The sequence below is a fragment of the Leucoraja erinacea genome, chromosome 5 (assembly GCF_028641065.1).
Source record: "Leucoraja erinacea ecotype New England chromosome 5, Leri_hhj_1, whole genome shotgun sequence".
NCBI classification, from domain to species: Eukaryota; Metazoa; Chordata; class Chondrichthyes; order Rajiformes; family Rajidae; genus Leucoraja; species Leucoraja erinaceus.
The window spans coordinates 81,466,691-81,490,284 of NC_073381.1; the positions used below are offsets into that span (position 1 = coordinate 81,466,691).

At 42.9% G+C, this 23,594-nt stretch overlaps 1 protein-coding gene across 1 annotated transcript; it reads right to left on the reverse strand.

The window, feature by feature from the left end:
* Positions 1-1,321: 1,321 nt before the first annotated feature.
* LOC129697470 (nuclear receptor subfamily 0 group B member 2-like) lies at positions 1,322-6,273 on the reverse strand. Its single transcript, XM_055636078.1, has 2 exons — positions 5,476-6,273; positions 1,322-2,011 (listed from the first exon to the last, which is right to left on the reverse strand). Exons 1-2 carry the CDS (start codon positions 6,041-6,043, stop codon positions 1,764-1,766), a joined length of 816 nt encoding a protein of 271 aa, XP_055492053.1. The 5' UTR covers positions 6,044-6,273; the 3' UTR covers positions 1,322-1,763.
* Between the last annotated feature and the right edge of the window lie 17,321 nt (positions 6,274-23,594).

Genomic DNA, 23,594 nt, shown 5'->3' on the forward strand with positions numbered 1-23,594 from the left:
CACACAAATCCCAGCCGGCGGGGCCAGCTGAGGAGTTTTGGCTCGGGCGCCGGACTTTGCGCGTGACATCTCACGGCCTGGGCCAAAACTCCTCAGCTGGCCAGCCGGCTGGGCTTTGTGTTCTGCTGCACGCAAAGTCCGGCACCCTATCCAATGATCAGCCATGAGAAGGAGGGGTGGTGGTGTCAGCGGTAAGCGAAGGCCCTAAGTTTGGACAGCTGGCCAGGCTGCCGACCGACGAGGCCATGGGCGAGGCGCTGCTGCTGCACTCCATGGGCTGCACTACGTCGGGACGGGTGAGGCGGGGCCGGAAGCGGAGCTCCGACCCAACAGTCCCTTCAACCTGAGTAGTAGCAGTCAAATACGAGACAAGGGCAGTCCCGTATGGGACAAACCAATTTAGCCCAATATACGGCATGTCCCAGCTAATACGGGACAGTTGGCAACCCTACTCCTCAGGTTTCTATTAAATCTCCTCCCCCCCCCCCCCCCATCCACCTTAAACTTGTGTACTCTGGCTCTGGAAAGGTTGCAGTCTAATTTGCAGGCATCTATCTTGTACTTTGGACAATATGGAATTCCTACTGCATTTTCAGCATTGATATATGAGAGAGATAAATGCTGAGGTAAGCTTTTGTAAATTTATTAATTGAGATGAGTTTTGAAGCAGAGCCCTATAAAAGAACACAAAGTGCTGGAGTAACTCAGCAGGTCCGTCAGAATCTCTGAAGAACATGGATAGGTGACGTTTCGGGTCGAGATCCTACTTCAGACACAATGAGGTCTTAAGAAGTGGTCTCAACCCAAAACTTCTCTTATCCCTGCTTGCCCGAGATGCTGTCTGACTTGCTGAGTTACTCCAGCACTTTGTGTTCTTTTGTGTATTAATAAGCATCAGTTCCTTGTTCCTACATACCCCACAAAAGCATTACGAGTGTGGGTCAAGAAGTCAGAAATAATAGAAGAAGAATATTTGGAAGACAAATTGTTTAAATCAGATAAGGTACTCCTTGCAGTAAGAAGAAATGGCTTCTTGTCTGAAGAAGGGTCTCGACCCTAAATGTCACCCATTCCTTCTCTCCAGAGATGCTGCCTGTCCCGCTGAATTACTCCAGCTTTTTGTGTCTATCTTCAGTTTAAACCAAGGTCTGCGTTTCCTTCCTACACATAGCTTCTTGTTTACAGCAGTTTGTAAGGTGCATTGATTGAAAAAAGTGAATCTAGTCAATCGTTGTTCTGTTTGTTCATAAACTGAAGGAGAACTTTAATGACAGCTGCAGTGTTTTTTTTAAATAATTTCTGACTATGTCTGTAGTTCCTTTACCACATTTATTTCTTGATATGTTTTTACATTAAAGGCACTCAAAAGAAAGGTAACATGAAGAAATAAATTCTATGGAATGAAAACTAATCCAAAGCTTTATTGTAATAAACCAAACAAAAGTATAAATAAGCATTGTTTAAGAAGGAACTGCAGATGCTGGAAAATCGAAGGTAGACAGAAATGCGGGAGAAACTCAGCGGGTGAGGCAGCATCTATGGACCGAGGTCTTCCTTCGCTCCATAGATGCTGCCTCACCCGCTGAGTTTCTCCAGCATTTTTGTCTACCTATAAATAAGCATTTGCCATTAACATACCTTTATGTACACACAACAATGGTAGTTACTATACATATTGCACAACTGGTCGCCACGCACACAACTATAACATGTTACAAAAAGTATCAGGAAACTTCAAGTGTAGTGAATTGCATTTTTGCAGCTTAATTCAGCTTTGCACAGAGCATCTCCAGAAGCAACTCATTCATGTTCACTTTGCCCAGGACAGGTCTGAAAAATAGTTCAGTGATAGAAGTCGTGCTGACTGTCCGGAGAGCGGAGAGGGTCAATAGAATTTGAGCGAACCTCATCTGATCTCCATTGTACATCATGCCGATGAATTCGTTCAGCGTTTGCTGGGCTTCTTGTTGCAAGGCGAGTATGTAATGAGGTATTCTTAAACTAGAGACGTCTGTAATACAGGAGAGAGAGAGAGAGATTGTGCTCATGTTAATAAGATGATTTGACACACACTCACTGATACTCAGCTTTATGTGCTAAAGAATTTATGTGCTACAAAATTAACCACCTTTTGGTGGATAATCAGACAAGAGTTTGGAAATTCATCATACGAGTAGTCGCGGACACAAATCTGCAGGTTTTATTTAGTGATTCATGTTTATTTGAAGTGAGTTATATGGGATGAAAATTGTCTTTTAAATGTTGTTATTGTATCTGCCTCTTCTGGCCATTCATTCCTGACCACCCTCTGAGTGATAAATTTCCCCCCCAGGATCCTGGTATATCTTTCCCCTCTCATCTTAAACCTATGTCCTTAGGTTCTTTATTCCACTACCCCAAGTAAAAGACTCTGTGCATTAGTGATTCATATTTATTTGGTGGGTTATATTGGATTAAAATTCATTAAATATTTCGACCAGAAATATCAAATTATTGGGTCAATGTCACTGTGACTGACAATGTGGCAAACAAAATTTAAGATCTTATTCTCAGAATTTTCCAACACAGCAAACACCCAGTCTCAGCTGAGCCACTAACCTCAGGCAAAAGGTGAAAAAAATAACATTTAAACATCTCTTACATTGCCTCATTATTATAGCCTAGCGTTGAATTAATTAATGAATTAGTTGAATTATATGAGGAAGGAAATTATGTTAAAATAGCTTCTTTTAAACTGTTAGTTCTAAAACAAGGTAATGATTCTTGGACTAAAGAAAGATGTATTTTGGAAGAATAGTAGCATAAAATATATGAACATCTTTAAATTAATCCTAACTACATCTTTCTTTAGTCCAAGACTCATTCTATATACCCTTACCTTGTTTTAGAACTAACAGTTTAAAATAAGCTATTTTAACATAATTTCCTTCCTCATATAGTCCTCCAGGAACATGGGTTTGATTGCAACATTGGAGACTGTTTGTAGGGAGTTTGCACGTGTTCCTTGTGGCACGGTGGCGCAGCGGTAGAGTTGCTGCCTTACAGCGCCAGAGTCCCGGGTTTGATCCTGAATACAAGTGCTGTATGTACGGAGTTTGTACGTTCTCCGTATGTCTGCGTGGGTTTTCTCCAGGTGCTCCGATTTCCTCCCACACTCCAAATATGTACGTTTGTAGGTCAATTGGCTTCCATAAAATTGTAAATTGTCCCTAGTGTGTAGGATAGTGTTAGTGTGTGGGGATCGCTGGTCGGCACGGACTTCGTGAGCCAAAGGCCCTGTTTCTGCGCTATATCTCTAAACTAAACTAAACTGTGATTGTTTCTGCTGTGGCCGTTTTATTCCCCATATTGCAATGATGGCGCTTAATAAACAAACAAAGGGGTGCTGATGGACACGAGAGAAGGAATAACGAAGGTATACAGAAATAAGGAGAGTGGGAATGGACCATGAGATTGTTCTGCTGGAAACGGACATAAACCCAAAGATCTCCTTCTGTGTTGCAGAAAGGAAATAATTCAGAAAAACTTATTTGGAAGGCAGAGAAAAACTGTGTGTCTTCATATTTTTTGCAAGTCTATTCTCTAATGTTCCTTACAATTCAGTTTTATATTATTATGAAACTTTATTGTAAGAGTTTTTTTTTCCTAGGGTGGAACTGTCAAAGACCAGAGAACATAGCTTTAAGGTGAGGGAGGCAAGTTTAGACCAAATATGCAGGTGAAGTTGTTTTGTATGAGAGTGGTGGGTGCTGCCAGGGGTGGTAGTGGAACCAGTTACGATAGTTGGTTTAAGAGGCTTTTATAGTTGCAAAAATGGATGTGCAGGGAATGGAGGGATGTGGATCACGTGCAGGCAGAGGAGATTAGTTTAACTTGGCCTCATGTTCGGCACAGGCATTGTGTACCGAAGGGCCTGTTTCTTTGCTGTACAGTTTTATGTTCTATACAAGTAGACTTATACTACTTTTTCTGTATCACTTCCAAGGGTTCAGTAGTTTGCCCGAGTCTTGCTGGCAAAATTGATCCTGGAAGTCAATGTGTCATCTGGTGACAGCTTCAGAACAACTTCCTCTAGCTTTGGCTGTTTTGGCTATGTGCCAAAAGTTTATTTGCTGCCTTGATTCATAGAATCATTAAACCTACAGCACAGGAGAGAGGTCGTTCAGTCCACTGTGCTAATGCAGATGCCAATTCGTCATCTGAAGCCATCTACGATATGTCGGTTTCCTGCTCTGTTGCTGTTCCCTTATATAATTCTTCTCAATCGTTTGCCCGAGTTTGAATCCCAGGTTCAGCTACAAAGACATTAAGCTCTTTTCTTCTTCCCCCAATGTTACACAGAAAGATGGGCATTTGCAGCCCGATATATGTGTTACTCATTTTGCCCATCTGCAGTTCCATACACAGTATGTTCTGACTGAAAAATACACGAGGCTCGTCACTGTGTGGAAAGCAGTTATGAGCAGACAAATCTTACATACCAAAGGACACTGGGAATATTATAAATTCATAAATGATAGGTGCAGAATTAGGCCATTCGGCCCATCAAGTCTACTTAAATCATGGCTGATCTATTTCTCCCTTCTAACCACATTATCCTGCTTTCTCCTGCAAAAGCCCTGACACTCGTACTAATTAAGAATCTATCACTCTCTGCCTTAAAAATATCCATTGACTTGGCCTCCACAACCTTCTGTTAAAAACAGGTCAGCCAGAGATTATCAAACCTGATTTTTTTTCAGAGCATAGAGTTTAACTAATAAAGATCAACATGATGATGGGGTCAAGGGAAGAGCGTTCACATTGCAGCCCTGTTTCCACCAACCTTTCCACCACCACGCATTAGAAGCACACAAGACAGACACCATTGTATGCAGATGCCGAGAAATGTGTTCAGCTCCGACTGAACAACTTCTAATTTTGTGCGTGGACTCGATAAGACGAAGAACACGATGATTGCATGTATTTACAGAAACAAGCAGATCAAAAGTAACAAAAGGAATATTAATGGGTCAGATTAAGGCTATTAAACAGTACAATTCTGCCCAAAGGGTGGCAATTTTCTGAGAGTATTGGTTTTCACAGAAAATCATCATGAGGAAGAATTGATATTTATCTATTTTGTTTAGTTTATAGATACAGCATTGAAACGGGTACTTTGGCCCACCGAGTCCACGCTGACCATTGATCACCCAGTTGCTCTAGTTTTATGTTATCCCACACTCTCATTGACTTCCTACACCATAGGGGCAATTTACAGACGGCCAATTAAGCTACAAACCTTCATGTCTTTGAGACGTGGGAGGAAACCCATACAGTCTCAGGGACAACGTGCACACTCCACAGAAACAGCACCCGAGATGAGGACTCTGGTGCTGTGAGGCAGCAGCTTCACCAGTTGTGCCATTGCACAAGTTGTAATAAGTGCTTTAAAAAAATCCAGATTATGAAATTTATTGAATTATGTTTTCTCACCTGGGTTGAACAGAGTGATGCCTTTGAGATATGCGTACTCTTTGGTGTTGATGTCCATGCTCCAGAACTTCAGAAGAAATAACTTAACTCTTTGAACTTCTGCTAGAGTTGGACTGTTCAGGTCTGTCTCCTGATTCTGGCCGTCCATTGCCTTCTGGTTTAAGAGAATCCTTCTCAGCAGGCTGGGTGGCACGGCTTCAACCACCTCAAAGTCCACCCTTTCCTGAGCTAAGCCCAAGACAAAGAGTGGAGCCCAGCAATTCTGCACCAGCAAGACCTGATCTTCCTCAGGCAGCTGACAAAAGGAGGGCAAGTTCTTAATAAAATTCAGTGTCTTCAGCAGCACTTCCGAGGCCACTCTACAAGTGAGCTCTGGTGTTTTGAGAACCACTTTTCTTCTGAATTCACAGGAGCAGCCGAAAGCTGAAAGCCGATGGTGATGCCGATAATGCCAGCAACTTGTTTCCTTGGGATAATCTTTGTTGAGAATACTGTAGAGTATACTGCTATGCGATCCCTGTCCGCAAAAACATCTATCAAAACTTACTGATTGGGATACACAAGCCATTTTTTAAAATTTGTTTTTAACTGCCTGCAATCCCTCTGTGCCTTATCTGGTTTCACAGTGACTGAACCCAGCTTTTATAGGCTTAACATAACCCCTGCTGTAAAAGCACCTTGAACTTCTGCTGCACTCGACTACCATTTAAAGGCAAGCCAGGTGTGGCTGATTCATTCAAATGGCTTTTTTATGCTGGAAGGTTACCTGATTTCTCTGAATGGCAGGAATGGTGAGAGCTTTATCTCGACGTGATTAATAGCGGATATAATGTTGTTCACCACATGTAGTGCAATGAAGGAGACATTCGTACCTTGGTACCGGTGACCTGCTCCAGCTGCCACCTAAAGTGATGTAATTTGTTTTACAATCGGGAGTTGCATCAATTTCAAGCTGTCCTTGAAAGCAGCCAAACTGGAAAACAAACGTTACCACAATCTCATTTCCTTTGGAAATATCTCAATTATTTTGATGCCAATGTCTGAAAGTTAAGATTTAAACTTCATTGTGTGGGCAAAATCATAGCAGGCACCAGTAGAAGTTGTGTTCTGTTGCTTTGGAATTACTTGAGGGATTAAATTCTCAAAGGTTTAAGGGGAAAGTATCTCATGTTTAACCCCGAAGATAGACACAAAAAGCTGGAGTAACTCAGCTGGTCAGGCAGCATCTCTAGAGAAAAGGAATAGGTGATGTTTCTGGTTGAGCCCCTTCTTCAGACCACACTGATTGGGGGAAGTGGGGGGGGGGGGGGGAGGGAGGGATGGCTCAAAGATATCCTTCGCACACCTTGTGAAATTGTTAGTCAAGTGGAAATGGCGGTGGGCCATCTGCCTGTAGGGACAAACTTTTCAGGATTTAAAACAGGAATGCATAGTCCTAGTGGCTCAGAACCTCCACACAGTTTGGTGGTTAATATATTCAATCCATGGATAAACAATCTCAAGTCAAGAGTGTTTTCTTGTCATATGCCCCGGAACAGAAGAATGAAATTCTTACTTGCCAATGCCCCAATAATTTTAATTTTTTTAGATTTCGAGAAACAGCGCGGAAACAGGCTCTTCAGTCCACAGAGTCCGTGCCCGACCAGCAAAGCCCGCACACTAACACTATCCTACACACACACACACGGGACAATTTACAATTTTACGGAACCCAATTAATCTACAAACCTGCACGCCTTTGGAGTTCATATTAAGAAGATAAAAATTGAAGTCAGAGTGTCATACAACATGGAAACGGCCCTTCAGTCCAACCCCACATTTGGCCCATTTCCCTCTAATCCTTTTTCTATCCATGTGTTTATAGACACTAGGTGCAGGAGTAGGCCATTTGGCCTCCGAGCCAGTACTGCCATTCAATGTAATCATGGCTGATCATCCACAATCAGTACCCTGTTCCTGCCTTCTCCCCATACCCTTTGACTGCGCTATCTTTAAGAGCCCTATCTAACTCTCTCTTGAAAGCATTCAGTGAATCGACCTCCACTGCCTTCTGTGGCAGAGAATTACACAGTTTCACAATCCTCTGGGTGAAAAAGTTTTTCCTCATCTCCGTTCTAAATGGCCAACCCTTTTTTCTTAAACAGTGGCCCCTGGTTCTGCACTCCCCCAACATCGGGAACATGTTTCCTGCGTCCCGCGTGTCCAATCCCTTAATAATCGTATATGTTTCAATATGATCTAAATTCCAGTGTATACAAGCCCAGTCGCTCCATTCTTTCAACATATGACAGTCCTGCCATCCCGAGAATTAACCTTGTGAACCTACGTTGCACTCCCTCAATAGCAAAAATGTCCTTCCTCAAATTTGGAGACCAAAACTGCATACAATATTCCACGTTTTAAATGTTGCAGTTGTACCTGCCTCTGCTACTTCATCTGACAGCTCATTCCATATGCCCACCTGAGTGACACCATTCCATATGCCCAACTGAGTGATAAAGTTGCCCCTCAGGGTCCTATTAAATCTTTCCCCTCATAACTTATACCTGTGTCCACGGGTTCTTTATTAACCTATCCTGGGTAAATGACTCTGTGTATTCACCCTATCAATTCCCCTCATGATTATGTGCACCTCATTGTGGTCACCATTTAGCTTCCTGCATTCCAAAGGAATAAAGTCCTAACTTACCCAATGTCCCCTTATAGCAAAGGCCTTCGAGTCCTGGCAACAACCTCGTAAATCTTCTCTACACTCTTTCCAGCTCAATGACATCAACCAGGGTGACCAAAACTGAATAGAATACTTCAAATGTGGCCCCTCTGTCTTGTACAACCGTAATATAACTTACAGCTTCTACAGTATACTCAATATGATGCTGACTGATGAAAGCCAATGTACCAAAGGACTTCTTGACCACCCTATCTAACCTTTAGGGAACACCACTTTTAGGGAACTGAGTACTTGTACTCTTAGATTCAACACTCCCCATGGCCTATCATTCACTAGTTTGACTTTGCAAAATGCAACAACTTCATTAAACTTCATTCTCCATTCTTCAACCTACTTGCCCAACTGATCAAGAGCCTGCTGTAATTTTTGATAACCATCTTCACTGTCAAGGATACCAACTACATTAGTGTCCTCTGAAAATTTACTAATCATGCCTTTGTACATTCTCACCTAAATTGTTGATACAAACCACAAACAGCAATGGGCCCAGTACTGATCCCTGAGGCACGCTATTAGACACAGGCCTCCAGTCCAAAAAACAACCAACCACCATCACCCTCTCTTTCCTTCCATGAAGCCCATTCTGTATCCAGACAAGGAAGATCCACACAAAAAGCTGGAGTAGCTCAGTGGGTCAGGCAACATCTCTGGAGAAAAGGAATAGGTGATGTTTCAGGTCGAGACCTTTCATCAGTCTGAAGAAGGGTCTTGACCCGAAATGTCGCCTATTCCTTTTCTCCAGAGATACTGCCTGACCTGATGAGTTACTCCAGCTTTTTGTGCCTATCTTTGGTGTAAACCAGGATCTGCAGTTCTTTCCTACATACTCTACCCAGACAGCTAGCTCTCCCAGGATGGCATGCCAGGTCTCTGCCTGAACCTCTACACAGTGAACCCTGCAGGATTTACACATGGTTCATAGTGGGTGAAGTAGATCTGACTCATGATGCCTTCTGCAACACACTGTTGGATCCCCATCTGTATGATTTCGCCGTTACTCATTTTGTAATTAATTTATTAGCCAAGTACGTGCCAACAGTCATACAAGATACATAACCACATAAAACTTAAACAGCCACCACAACGGCTTGTGAGAATCCCCAGGACACACAGTGGAGACCCACGCCCCTCAGCTCACTGTCCGGGCCACACACACGCTCCTTCACCGTGATGTGACCAGAGTTGTACCAGCCGCTGACACTGTCTCTGCAGTCCCTGTTTGCTCGAACAGTCAGAACACTAACACATGAGGAATGTCACAGAGTCATAGAGTGATACAGTGTGGAAACAGGCCCTTCATCCCAACTCGCCCACACCGGCCAACAATGTCCCAGCAGCACTAGTCCCACCTGCCAGCGCTTGGTCCATATCCTGTCCTTTCCATGTACCTGTCCAACTGTTTCTTAAACGATGGGATAGTCCCTGCCTCAACTACCTCCTCTGGCAGCTTGTTCCATGCACCCACCACCCTCTGTGTGCAAAAGTTACCCCTCGGATCCTATTAAATCTTTTCCCCTCATGGAGCCATGTCCCCGCAAAACACCGAGATCACTGCACTCATGGCACTCCCTCCGAGTCCTCACCAGTGCAGGCAGCATGTCCATTTTGTTTGTTTGGCGACCTCACGTTCCCCATTGTGATGAAAGGGAAATAACTTATACCTTCTTTCCTCCTTTACTCCCGCAGTCGGAGCAATCAACACTTCCGCAGTCGGGGTGATCAATACTTCCGCAGTCGGGGCAATCAATACTTCCGCAGTCGGGGTGATCGACACTTCCGCAGTCGGGGTGATCGACACTTCCGCAGTCGGGGTGATCGACACTTCCACAGTCGGGGTGATCGAAACTTCCGCAGTCGGGGTGATCGAAACTTCCGCGGTCGGGGCGATCGAAACTTCCGCGGTCGGGGCGATCGAAACTTCTGCAGTTGGGGTGATCGAAGCGCCCGCATCGGGCGATCGAATCACCCGCGATCGGGGCGGGCGAAGCTCCTGCAGTTGGAGCTCCCGCAGTCGATCCCTAACAAAGGGACCACCAGCTCCACGACGTCAAAGCCGCAGTGCAGACGGAGATACCTTGAAAAAGTCGCATCTCCGTTGTGGGAAGAGATAAAAAATGTTTCCCCCAAACTCCGCTCCCACATAATGTAAAAAGTATATGTGCATTAAAATCATACAAGTAAACACAGACCAAAACAGCAAAAGAAGAAACAGACGAGACAGGCTGTTGGTGCGGCTACCAAATACGGCGGCAGGGCTGGGCCAAGCCCGCGAGGGATGTAGGCCTGGATTATCTTTAGGAGTCTATTCCTCCCGAAATAAAAGATAGGGAGGAAGAATATGATTTTATAAAAAGGGGAAAGAGAATACTGTACTACAAATAGTAACAGAGGGCAACTTAAAATTAGTTGCTCTCCATGATATGTACCCAAGGTTTTTAAGATGTGAAATTTGAGGCCTCGGCAGGAAGAACATAGAACAGTACAGCACAAGAACAGGCCCTTTGGCCCCAATGACCGTGCTAAATTTGATACTAAGTTAAACTAAAGTCCAAGTTAAACTGACGAGAATACATTTTTACTCAACTTCTTACCATTGCTGAAGATTGAGACTGTAGACTTTGGAGATACAGTGCCAAAACAGGCCCTTCAGCCCACTAAGTCTGTGCCAACCAGCAATCACCCTGTACACCATCACTATCCTACACACTTGGGACGTTCTACAATTTTATCATAGCCAATTAACCTACAAACCCGTACATCTTTGGAATGTGGGAAGAAACCGGAGCTTCCAAAGAAAACCCACGTGGTCATGGGGGAAAATGTGCAAACTCCGTAAAGACAACACCTGTAGTCAGGATCGAACCTGGGGTCTCTGGTGCTGTAAGGCTGCAACTCTACTGTTGCATCACTGTGCCGCCCTATAGTTAGTACAGACATCTACAATTTGAAACTTGTCAGAAACAAAGCAGTGGGTGCTCTAGGTAAGACTAAGTGTTGTTTTACCCATTCCTGCAGACGCCATAGAAACTATTTTGGTTCCTTCCTGTCACCTGGCCATCTCCCCCCGCAAGCTCCTGTCATCTGGACATCTCCTCCCTGAGCTACGAGAATAACAATCCCAACATTCACTTTACCCCAAGGCTCACTGTGCCCCAGCCTTTAACATGGACCAGGTTTTAAGCAACACCTCCATCACGGCTCAGAACAGATGCATTTCAAAAATTAATTGTGTTATATACTGCCTCAAATCACTCCATCCAATGACCCATTGTCCAAGCACACTGCTGTACCATATCAACCATAAAGAAAAACAGGTGCTTGTGCCTGACATTTATTGGGTTGATAAAGGGATGGCCATAATCCCCCAATAGTAACGGCATGGTGGCGCAGCGGTAGAGTTGCTGCCTTAGAGCGTCAAAGACCCAGGTTCAATCCTGACTACAGGTGCTGTCTGTACGGAGTTTATACGTTCTCCCTGTGACCACGATGGTTTTCTCCAGGTGCTCCAGTTTCCTCCCACATTCCAAAGATGTGTAGGTTTGAAGGTCAATTGGCTTCCGTAGGGTGTAAGATAGAACTAGTGTGAGGGGATCACTGGTTGTTGCGGACTCGGTGGGCCTGTTTCCACGCTGTATCTCTAAACTAAACCAAACAAAACTGAATGTGTAAGGAGTAACTGCAGATCCTGGTTTACACCAAAGATAGACACAAAGTGCTGGAGTAACTCAGCGGGTCAGGCAGTGTCTCCCACATTCCCATATAAATATACCCAGCAGGATTTGAAACCAAAATATGAAGAATAAGTGTGCAATAGTATGGTTGCAGTCTCGGTCAAAGGATTTCTCAGGATGCATCCCATAGGAAAGCCTGAATTGTCCGTGTTAAATGTAACTCCTGACCCATTTCTAGTCGAGCACCAAGCTTGTGACAGGCCTTGGTGTCTGACCCTGTGTGATGGTTGATATTGAGAATGAGTTCTGATGGCATAATCAGGTTCCACTGACATAAATGAAGGATTCACTACATCTTGGTGGGTGTCCTGTTCACCTGCTCAAAAATCCAGGTTAATATGGGGTTACGTCAGAAAATAAGCTGAATCATTAGGCCTCAGTTCTGTTTCTGGCATGATTACATTAATGTGCGGACTCACCTGGACTTAGCAAAATAGTGTTTCTAGGCTCTTTGCCAATACTTTTGGTATTGGTATGGGTTTATTATCATAACGTGTACTTAGACACGGAAAGACTTTGTCAAATCATACCAGGCATAATTACAATCAAGCCATACACAACAGGCTTTATCACAGAGAGATAAGATCATGTGATAGGAGCGGAACCAGGCCATTCAACCCATCAAGTCTATTCCGCCATTCAATCATGGCTGATCTATCTCTCCCTCCTAACCCCATTCTCCTGCCTTCTCCCCATAACCCCTGACACCCGTACTAATTAAGAATCTATCTATCTCTGCCTTTAATATATCTACTGACTTGGCCTCCACAGCCTTCTGTGGTAAAGAATTCCACAGATTCACCACCCTCTGACCAAAGAAGAGTAACCAGAATGCAGACTACAGTGTTACAGCATTACAGTATTATAGCTGCAGGGAAGGTTTTCAAAAGGGTTGTATCTCTGAAAATCTTTTCATTTTGAGTGAAGTTCCATAAATTGAAAAAGCTGGGCAAAATGCATAATGGCTATTTTGGTACAGTTTATCCCTATGATCAAAGAGTGACAATTATAGTGATAAATAGATTCACAATTTAAAAACAGATATTCTGAAGAGTCCATGGCGTATCCAGAAAATTTATTAAAAAGAGTTCATAAATTGCTTGTAGCTCGAATTACGTTGATGAATATACAGTATTCATTGTGAAATCTTGCTCAGTTTTGATTATTGTGCTTGTAAAAGGAGGAAGATGTGTAATGGTGAAAGAGCTCTGTTTAAAAGTAAGTTTTATTCTTAAAAAAAAAACATTTCTACAGTTCTTGGAGTTCACAGAAGCGTCTGTGCCCCTGCATTATCTGATATTGTATGTGACACACAGCTCTTTGTTTGTCATTTCACCACGAGCAAAGTCCAAGACCAATATATGTTTGCTTTGGCTTCTAATTGGAAGCATTAAACATATTTATTTCCTAAAAGACAGCGCAGGCTCTGGATAAAGATAAGCTACTGTGTCTGACCGACAGTGCACTGTGGTACGTGCATCCTTGCTCACTGCTAGTAGCTCTTTATCACCAACGTCCGACATTCAACATTTACAATCAGCCCATAAATTGAAATGCAATCTCCTGTTCTGAAACCTGCTCAGGCCTGATAAAGTGTAATATAATATCATAAATTTCCATCTAAATGTCAGGTTCAGTGAAGACCATAAATGGTGCAAAAATAATTTGATCACTCAATTGTCATTTGCTAATTGTTAAATGTTTTTTCCAAAATTAATCTGTTTCTGTCTTTGAGCCCAGTGCACAGTGGGTGGCACGGTGGAGCATCTGGTTGAGCTGTTGTTAACTGAGGGGAAGGTGACAACTTGGTATACAACCAGTGCTGCGTTGTCACCTTCCCCTCAGCTAACAAACCATTTTACATTTCCTAACCTTCTTCCACTTTGATCTGTTGATTTCACTCTTTACCCTTCTATATCTCTAGACTCCTCCTCCCCCAACTTTCAGTCTGAAGAAGGGTCTTGATCCGAAACGTCACCCATTCCTTCTCTGCAGAGATGCTGCCTGTCCCGCTGGGTTACTCCAGCATTTTGTGTCCATCTTCGGTGTGAACCAGCATCTGCAGTTTGTTCCGAGACATCTGGTAGAGCTGCTGCCTCACAACGCCAGATCAATCCTGACCTCGGGTGCCTTCAGTGTGGAGTTTGCATGTTCTCCCTGTGCCCGCGTGGGTTTTCTCCAGTTGCTCTGGTTTCCGCCCACATCCCAAATATGTGCATTTTTGTAGGTTAATTGACCTTTGTGTAAATTTCCCCCAATTTCCCCCAAGGGAATAAATGAAGGATAACAATATAGGATGTAGGTTGGGTAGGATAACAAAGAGTGTGAATGAGTGATTAATGTTCATTGAATCATAGAATCACCTGCTTCTTGCTTTCTCTTGTTGAATATGTCTCATTCGTCTTATTCGTCTCAATCTTCTAGCTAATGGAGTAGCTGTCGAACGCGCGAATAATCTCGGCCAGTTTTCGGCTCTCCTCGTCGTTGGCGAACACGAAACTGTCGTAAATCTCCAGTCCTGACGGGCCAATTGCATGGAGAAACAATGGCGTCTGGCATGCTGGTGTTTGCTGTCTAGCTGTGCGACCACGCAGTAGTTTGCCCACATCTGACGCCATGTTTTCCAACCCTCAATCACTCTGCGAGTTGACATTCAATGGGGTGGGTGGTCGTATACCGCTCACGGGAGGCGGACCGGCAGCGTACTGTGGATTGCTACCGGTGGCCGACTGCGTAGGCCGCTGGCCGCCCGTTTCCTCGTCCGCACTCGACTCAGCTTGCTGCTGAACGGCCGTCTGCCCCACCCTTTGGGTAGCCATGTCGTTTTCTGGCGGGTTTAATACTTTCTTTGCCTTGAATGCTGCTCACTCACTATACTACAGAGCTTGACAATTGCGCTAGTCCTTAGCTGCTCACCGTTCCAGCCGGGACCTTCAGATTGCAGCAGAAAAACGATTCTCTAAGGCATCTCGGCTGCCACCATGTTCGGGTACAATCTTTTCTAGAAGTAACACATGCACCTGTGTGGCACCCCCGCGCATGTGTGGACTTTATTAAGTGATTAAACGCACATTACACATATCATAACAGTCCTAAGGCAGATTTTCATGATGTATCTCCAGATTAAACTAAACTAAAGTAAACATCATATAGACACAAAATGCAGGAGTAGTTCAGTGGGACAGGCAGCATCGCTGGAGAGAAGGAACGGGTGACGTTTTGTGTCGAGACCCTCCTTCAGACTAGATTCTCCAGTCTGGAGAGATGTCTCAACCCGAGGAATCACCCATTCTTTCTCTCCAGAGATGCTGCCTGCCCCGCTGAGCTACTCCTGCATTTTGTGTCTATCTTCGGATTAAACCAGCACATGCAGTTCCTTCTTACACACAAAGCAAACATTTTGTATCCATACGTTTATATGTCGTAGATCCACGGGAAACCAAGGTTCTGAAGAGGGCCTCAGGGGTAGGCCTAGGTTCGAGGGGAAAGAAGCCGATCCTGAGCCTGGTGCTGCGTGTTTTCAAGCTTCTGTACCATCTCTCAGATGGCAGCAGAGTGTAGAAGGAATCAAGTCTGAAGAAGGGTCTCGACCCAAAACGTCACCAAAGAGTCTGAAGAAAGGTCTCGACCTGAAACGATGCCAATACCATAGATGCTGCCTCACCCGCTGAGTTACTCCAGCATTTTGTGTCTACCTTTGATTATGTAGGCCTCTTTTTCTGAGGCAGCATAAAGTGTAGATGGGGTCAATCATGGGAAATCTGGTCTGTGTGATGGACAAGGCTATATCTACTACTCTCCTCAACTTCTTGTGGTCTTGGGTAAATCTGTTCCCAAACCAAGCTGTGATGCAACCAGGCTGAAGGTAGACACAAAATGCTGAAGTAACTTAAGGGGTCAGTCAGCATCTCTGAAGAGAAGGAATTGGTGGCGTTTCAAGTCAAGACACTTCATTAGACCCATCTCGACCTGAAACGTCACCTATTCCTTTTCTCCAGAGATGCTACCTGGCCCCCTGAGTTACTCCAGCATTTTGTTGCAATCTTCGGTGTAAACCAGCATCTGCAGTTCCTTCTTACACATGCATCCTGACATTAGGCTTCCTGTAGAAGTTTGTAAGAGTCATCGGAGACATGCCAAATTTCCTCAGACTCCACAAGAAGTAAAGGCATTGGTGCGCCTTCTTGGCTGTTTCATCAATGTGGTTGGTAGATCAGTGGAAGCTGGGATGTAATGTTAAAATTGTACAAGGCATTGGTGAGGCCAAATCTGGAGTATGGTGTACAATTTTGGTTGCCCAATTATAGGAAGGATGTCAACAAAATAGAGAGAGTACAGAGGAGATTTACTAGAATGTTGCCTGGGTTTCAACTACTAAGTTACAGAGATAGGTTGAATAAGTTAGGTCTTTATTCTCTGGAGCGCAGAAGGTTAAGGGGGGACTTGATAGAGGTCTTTAAAATGATGAGAGGGATAGACAGAGTTGATGTGGACAAGCTTTTCCCTTTGAGAATAGGGAAGATTCAAACAAGAGGACATGACTTCAGAATTAAGGGACAGAAGTTTAGGGGTAACATGAGGGGGAACTTCTTTACTCAGAGAGTGGTAGCGGTGTGGAATGAGCTTCCAGTGGAGGTGGTGGAGGCAGGTTCATTGGTATAATTTAAAAATAAATTGGATAGGCATATGGATGAGAAGGGAATGGAGGGTTATGGTATGAGTGCAGGCAGGTGGGACTAAGGGGAAAAAAAGTTGTTCGGCACAGACTTGTAGGGCCGAGATGGCCTGTTTCCGTGCTGTAATTGTCATATGGTTATATGTTATATGGTTATATGGTAATATTAATGCCAGGGAATTTGAAGCACTCAACTGGAGATGGCCTCCCTCTATCGTACACGTGCCGATCGTGTTTGCAGGCCGGTCGTGAAGTATGTTTGACTTTCCACCCGTCTGTCATCGGTTGTGATATTTGCTTAGTTATGGGTATATATCGTTATTAATTCTTTAAGGAGTAGGGATTGGCTCGTTCACAGGCAGCAGATGTTGTCTGTTGCGTCGGTAGGAGCCGCCATCGGCTCTAACAATGTACGAACGTGGCTCCGAGGCGGGACCAGAAACCATCCCAATACAGTCATGGCCTTTGTCAGTCTGTAAGCGGACCACCTGTCCTTTGGTTAATGGCAGCAGAGGCCTACTCATCTTGTCGAACCATTTCTTCTGAACGTCACGCTTCTGTTGCAACCTGGATTGAACTTCCTCATGTGGAAAGACATGTGGAATTAACGTTTGCTCTGCTACGGGCAGCCAGGTACGGGTCTGCCTTGACAATAATCGTTGAGCAGGTGAACCCAAGGCAGGGTCACAGGAAATGGTGTGTAAGTTGAGCAAATCCAGGAATAAGTCAGATTTAGCCCTGTACGAGCGCTCCATGAGTTGTTTCCCAACTCTGACACCATGTTGATTTGTGGCCCTTATAATAACAGTGGCCTCACACCATGTCAGGTTATATAGAGTTTATTAGGAACCAGCAATACAACTTCTCACTGGAGAGTTCACTTTAAAACTAACGGAATGCAGCAGACCGCGACGCTAACAAGCTAATGGGCGTAACCTCAAATGCATGACTCGTAGCATGAACCACTAATCTACATCAACCATTTTCACTTTGGGACCATTGATTCTTCGGCTAGCTGATATTGAGGGTGAGACATATGTGGAGGGAATGGATATTGTTTTGTGGCATGCTGCTCACCACATGACCTCCCCAAATATTTCCTTCATCTTAGAGTCTAATGGGGCTGTCCCACTTACACGACTTTTTCGGCGACTGCCGGCACCCGTCATAGGTCGTTACAGGTCGCTGAAAATTTTCAACATGTTGAAAATCCAGCAGCGATCAGAACAAGGTATGACTCTTTGGCTGACTATGCACGATTCACCCCGCGACATGTCGCCAGGTTAATGTCGCCTGCATGGTCGTGAGTAGTCTCCTCAGTCGCCCAAAGAGTCGTAGCGTATTTCTGGTCGCCGCTGAATTTTTAACATGTTGAAAATTTCGACAACCTGTGACGACCTATGACGGGTGCCGACAGTGGCCGAAAAAGTCGCGTAAGTGGGACAGGCCCTGTAGAGTAATACAGCACAGAAAAAGGCCCTTCAGCTCATCCATGCTAACCAAGATGTCCCAAGGGACAATTCAAGATTGTAAAATAGATTGTAAAGACGCATCCAGTTTACACAACATTCAAGAAGTTCAAAATAAACCAGTATAAAATTTGACTGAAAATGTATCCTTCACCTTTAATAATGACCCCCTGCACCACCAGTGCGTGGTCGTTCTATGTCCCATATTTAAACAGCTGTCTCATCATCTTGGACAGCAAGCTTAAGAACAGCAACAATTAACACCAGCTAATTACCAAATAGTAGTTAAATTAATACAAGGGAGTTAAGAGTATTTTATAGGTGGCATGGTGGTGCAGCAATAGAATTGTTCCCAGAGACCTGGGTTGATCCTGACTACGGGTGCTGTCTGTATGGAGTTTGTATGTTCTCCCCGTGACCTGCGTGGGCTTTCTCCAAGTTCTTCGGTTTCCTTCCACACTCCAAAGACATAGAGGTTTGTAGGTTAATTGGCTTGGTATGATTGTAAATTGTCCCAAGTGTGTGTAGGATAGTGTTAATGTGCGGGGATCGCTGGTCGGTGCAGACTCGGTGGGGCGATGAGCCTGTTTCCATGCTGTATCTCTAAACTAAACTAAACTATTGTCAAATGTCCTGAAATGGAACAATGAAATTCTTACAGGCCGCAGTATTCACATTCACATCCAACATTCACATGTTGAGTGTAATCTCTATTCTTGGACTCCAGAATGTAATTATATGCAGCCTATGTTAATGCCCAACTTTATACTCCAGCTATATGAAGTATCCTCTTATAGAAACATAGAAACATAGAAAATAGGTGCAGGAGTAGGCCATTCGGCCCTTCGAGCCTGCACCGCCATTCAATATGATCATGGCTGATCATCCAACTCAGTATCCTGTACCTGCCTTCTCTCCATACCCCCGATCCCTTTAGCCACAAGTGCCACATCTAACTCCCTCTTAAATATAGCCAATGAACTGGCCTCAACTACCTTCTGCGGCAGTGAATTCCAGAGATTCACCACTCTCTGTGTGAAAAATGTTTTTCTCATCTCGGTCCTAAAAGAATTCCCCCTTATCCTTAAACTGTGACCCCTTGTTTTGGACTTCCCCAACATCGGGAACAATCTGCCTGCATCTAGCCTGTCCAACCCCTTAAGAATTTTGTAAGTTTCTTTTTTTTTTTTTTTTTTTTTTTGTTTATTTTATTAGAAGTTAATACAGCACAAAACAGTACAGTGGAACCTAATTTTAGGTGCCAACTATGTAATACCGTAATCCATTCTATGTACAACCTCTAGTTTTATGTTATAAGAAGGAAGTAAGCAGGACAAGAAAAAGAAAACAATAGAAAGGGGAAAAAGTGGAAAAATAGATGGTAGAGAGTAAAAAACGTGAAGTGTGTATATAAAAAATAAAAAAAGGAAGAGAGAAAGTGGAAAGTAGAAATAGAAGAGAAGGCCCCTTAAAAGAGAATTTTTCAAATCTGTATTCGGAGATGTAGATCTATCCGCGTCATGAACTGAAATCAGCAATCCTTACGGTACCGCTGCATCACATGATTCCAAAAAGTCGATGAAAGGAGACCAACTCCTTAAGAATTGGTCATATTTATCTATTAGTCGGAGTCTCATTTCTTCAAGGCGTGCTATGTCCATCATATTCCTAATCCACATTTTAACAGTTGGTGTGGTTGTATTTTTCCAAAATTTAAGTATCAATTTCTTTCCAATTATTAACCCATAATTAAAAAAAACATTTTGATCTTTATTTAAATTGGTATCTTCTCCTATTATTCCAAATATAATCCATTCCGTTTTGGGTTCTATTCTTGACTTGAAAATCTTTGTAAATATATCAAATATATCACTCCAAAATTTATTCAACTTTGTACATCCTACAAATGAGTGTGTTATATTAGCGTTTTGAAACAAACATTTATCGCATCTGGGAGAGACGTTTGGATAAAATTTATTCAACCTCGTTTTTGAATAATATAGCCTATGTAATAATTTGAATTGAATTAAATTATGTCTTGCATTAATAGAACAGTTATGTGTATTCATCAAATACTTTTCCCATCTATCCTTCGAGATCTTTATCATTAGCTCTTGTTCCCAATCTTCCCTTAATGCTTCTGTTGAGGGTGATTCTCTATTTAATATATTATTATAAAAGTATGATATTAATTTTTGTGAATCAGCCTTAATATTCATTGCTTCTTCTAAAGGATCTAAAAATATAGTTTGAAATCTATGTGTATATTTCTTCATAAAGTCACATACCTGTATATATTTAAAATATTGATTATCCTTCAATTTAAATTTTAATTTTAATTGTTGAAATGATAACAGTTTGCCCACTTCATACATATCCCCTACTTTCCTAATCCCCAGTCTATCCCATTGTTGATATGTGTTGTCGATGAGAGAAGGTTTGAATGCGGGGTTGTTCAATAGTGGGGTTAGTACTGATAAATTATTTAATTTCAAGGATATTTTTATTTGTTTCCAAATTCTTATTATATTCTTATTTTGTAAGTTTCTATAGGATCCCCCCTCAATCTTCTAAATTATAGCGAGTACAAGCCGAGTCTATCCAGTCTTTCTTCATAAGAAAGTCCTGACATCCCAGGAATCAGTCTGGTGAACCTTCTCTGTACTCCCTCTATGGCAAGAATGTCTTTCCTCAGATTAGGAGACCAAAACTGTATGCAATGCTCCAGGTGTGGTCTCACCAAAACCCTGTACAACTGCAGTAGAACCTCCCTGCTCCTATACTCAAATCCTTTTGCTATTAATGCTAACATACCATTCTCTTTCTTCACTGCCTGCTGCACCTACATGCCTACTTTCAATGACTGGTGTACCATGACACCCAGGTCTCGTTGAATCTCCCCTTTTCCTAATCGGCCACCATTCAGATAATAGTCTACTTTCCTGTTTTTGTCACCAAAGTGGATAACCTCACATTTATCCACATTATACTGCAACTGCCATGCATTTGCCCACTCACCCATCCTATCCAAGTCACCTTGCAGCCTCCTAGCATCCGCCTCACAGCTAACATTGCTCCCCAGCTTCATGTCATCTGCAAACTTGGAGATGTTGCATTCAATTCCCTCGTCCAGATCATTAAGATATATTGTAAATAGCTCTTTGATTCATCAGCAGCAACCCCAGAGGTACTTGGGCTTCATGAGAATTATAAATACTGGTTCCATCCAACCAACAACGAGAGCAGTCCTGAGCTACTAGCTACCTCATTGGAGACCCTCGGACTGTCTTTAATTGGACTTTCCTGGCTTTGTCTTACACTAAACTTTATTCACGTTATTCCCTTTATCATGTATCTGTATACTGTGGATGGCTCGATTGTAATCATGTATAGTCTTTCCGCTGACTGGTTAGCACGCAACAAACGCTTTTCACTGGACCTCAAGTAAACTAATCTCAACTCAAATTCAACCCAATTAACTTGGCCTGACCCCAATAAGATGTAACTGTGTGTGTCAGGCTTGGAGTAGGTCAAACTTCTGCTCGTTATTTTAATATTATCCCAACTTTCCTTTGGGTAATTTCTATCTCATCCATCATCTACTTTCTTTACATTTCCCTGTACATGAGCAGATATCAATTTGCCCTGTCTGTTTCCCCTGTCTTTTGCTTTTCATTTGTAGAAGCAATGGATGATTGGGCATGACTAGTGTGTGCATCTTTGACAACACTGTACATCACACTTGCCATCTTGACAGTGCAGCATGTTCTGGAGCCAAATAATATTTCAACAGAGCAATTACCAAGTGAGTAATCTCCAGAAGAATTTGTGGTATTACAGAATGGAAGAATGTGGTTTAATTGGTTAACACCCATCATCTGAACTCTCAGTGCTTGCATATTTTTATTGGTTTGAGCAGTGAAGTTCAAAGCCATAGAGTCATACAGCATGGAAACAGGCCCTTTGGCCCAACTTGCCCACAGCGGCCAACATGTCCCACATACACTAGTCCTATCTGCCTGCATTTGGCCCATATCCCTCTAAACCTGTCCGATCCATGTACCTGTCTCAACTACCTCCTCCAGCAGCTTGTTCCATACACCCATCCCCCTTTGTGTGAATAATCAGGTTCCTCAGGTTCCTTGTAAATCTTTCCGCCCTCACCTTAAACCTATGTCCTCTGGTTCTCAATTCCCCTACTCTGGGCAAGAGGCTCTGTGCATCTGCCTGATCTATACCTCTCATGATTTTGTACACTTCCATAATATCACCCCTCATCCTCCTGCGCTCCATGGAATTCATGTATACAACCTTGTTTAATTATTTTTCATTATACTGCAAGTTACTGCAAATATACTGATGGTGCAATCCTGTAATGAAAAGTGCAGTGTATTTTTTTGCTTCACTTACTTAATTATTCCTCTTGAATTACATTGTGGCAGAACACCATTAGTGTTAGGGTGCTCTATTTGCAAGTATTGATGTAATATGCCAACCAGTTACTGCATTGTGGCTTCTGATCAAATGTGTCACACTCAACTCATCTGCAAGTTAACCAAAGTCCCAAAGAATTGTATAGGTCAGGTAAACAGATTTGTCAGACATTCTGGTTTATTTTTCAATTTAAGGTCCCAGCTGTCATAAGGTCATGTGATATTCGCAGAATAAGGCCATTTGGCCCATCAAGTCTATTCCGTCATTCAAGCATTGCTGATCTATCTCTCCCTCCTAACCCCATTCTCCTGCCTTCTCCCCATAACCACTGACATCCATACTGACAACATTATTGGTATTATTGTGATATTTTAATCATTTTAAAGTGCGTTGTGATCTGAACATTGTGGATAGTATCATTAATTTTGCTTTGTTTGCTTTTGCAGCTCTTTATTTGCTTCACACGTTTGTAAATGCATTTGTATCTAAGGAAAAGCAAACAAAATAATTTGTCATTTCTTTAGCTTCTCCTGACATTGAGAACAATGGCAACCAAAGTGACGAAGAACATCACTGCAGCTAATTTACACATCCAGTTTATCGTCAATGTTTAAATCATTTCCAGGACACTTTAGTCAGCGATGCAAAACCTTGCCAACGTGGAAATGAGGAGGCAAGCAGAGAATCAGATCCATGAGGTGTAGGATCAAATATTGGAAGTGCATTTGGGCAACCCTTGTAGTTTATTGAGAGATAAAAGATCAATGTTCACATTCTGTAAATGTTGATTCCCCCTGCCTTTGAAAATTTATATTAAGACTTCTGCATTCTTAATTATTCATAAAAATAAAAATGGAAAGTCGGAGATATTTTGTTTCCTTTGTTTAACATTGAAACAGAAATTGGCGTGGGTCCTTTATCTCCATTATTCCATCCCCCCCATCAATGAAATAACGATTGACCTATGATCTAAAACTAAGTAGTCACTTTTTGCAGCATATTCAAAATACCATCAACTGCTGAAGAGAACATGTTGCCCAATAGACAATATACTGGTCCCTCAAGCGTAGAATGTACCT

Coding starts and splice junctions, on each gene's coding strand:
- LOC129697470 (XM_055636078.1), bottom strand. CDS start 6,043: ATGGCTTGTGTATCCCAATCAGTAAGTTTTGATAGATGTTTTTGCGGA. Junction 2,012..5,475: donor CATCACTCTGTTCAACCCAG/GTGAGAAAACAT, acceptor CCTGTATTACAG/ACGTCTCTAGTTTAAGAATA.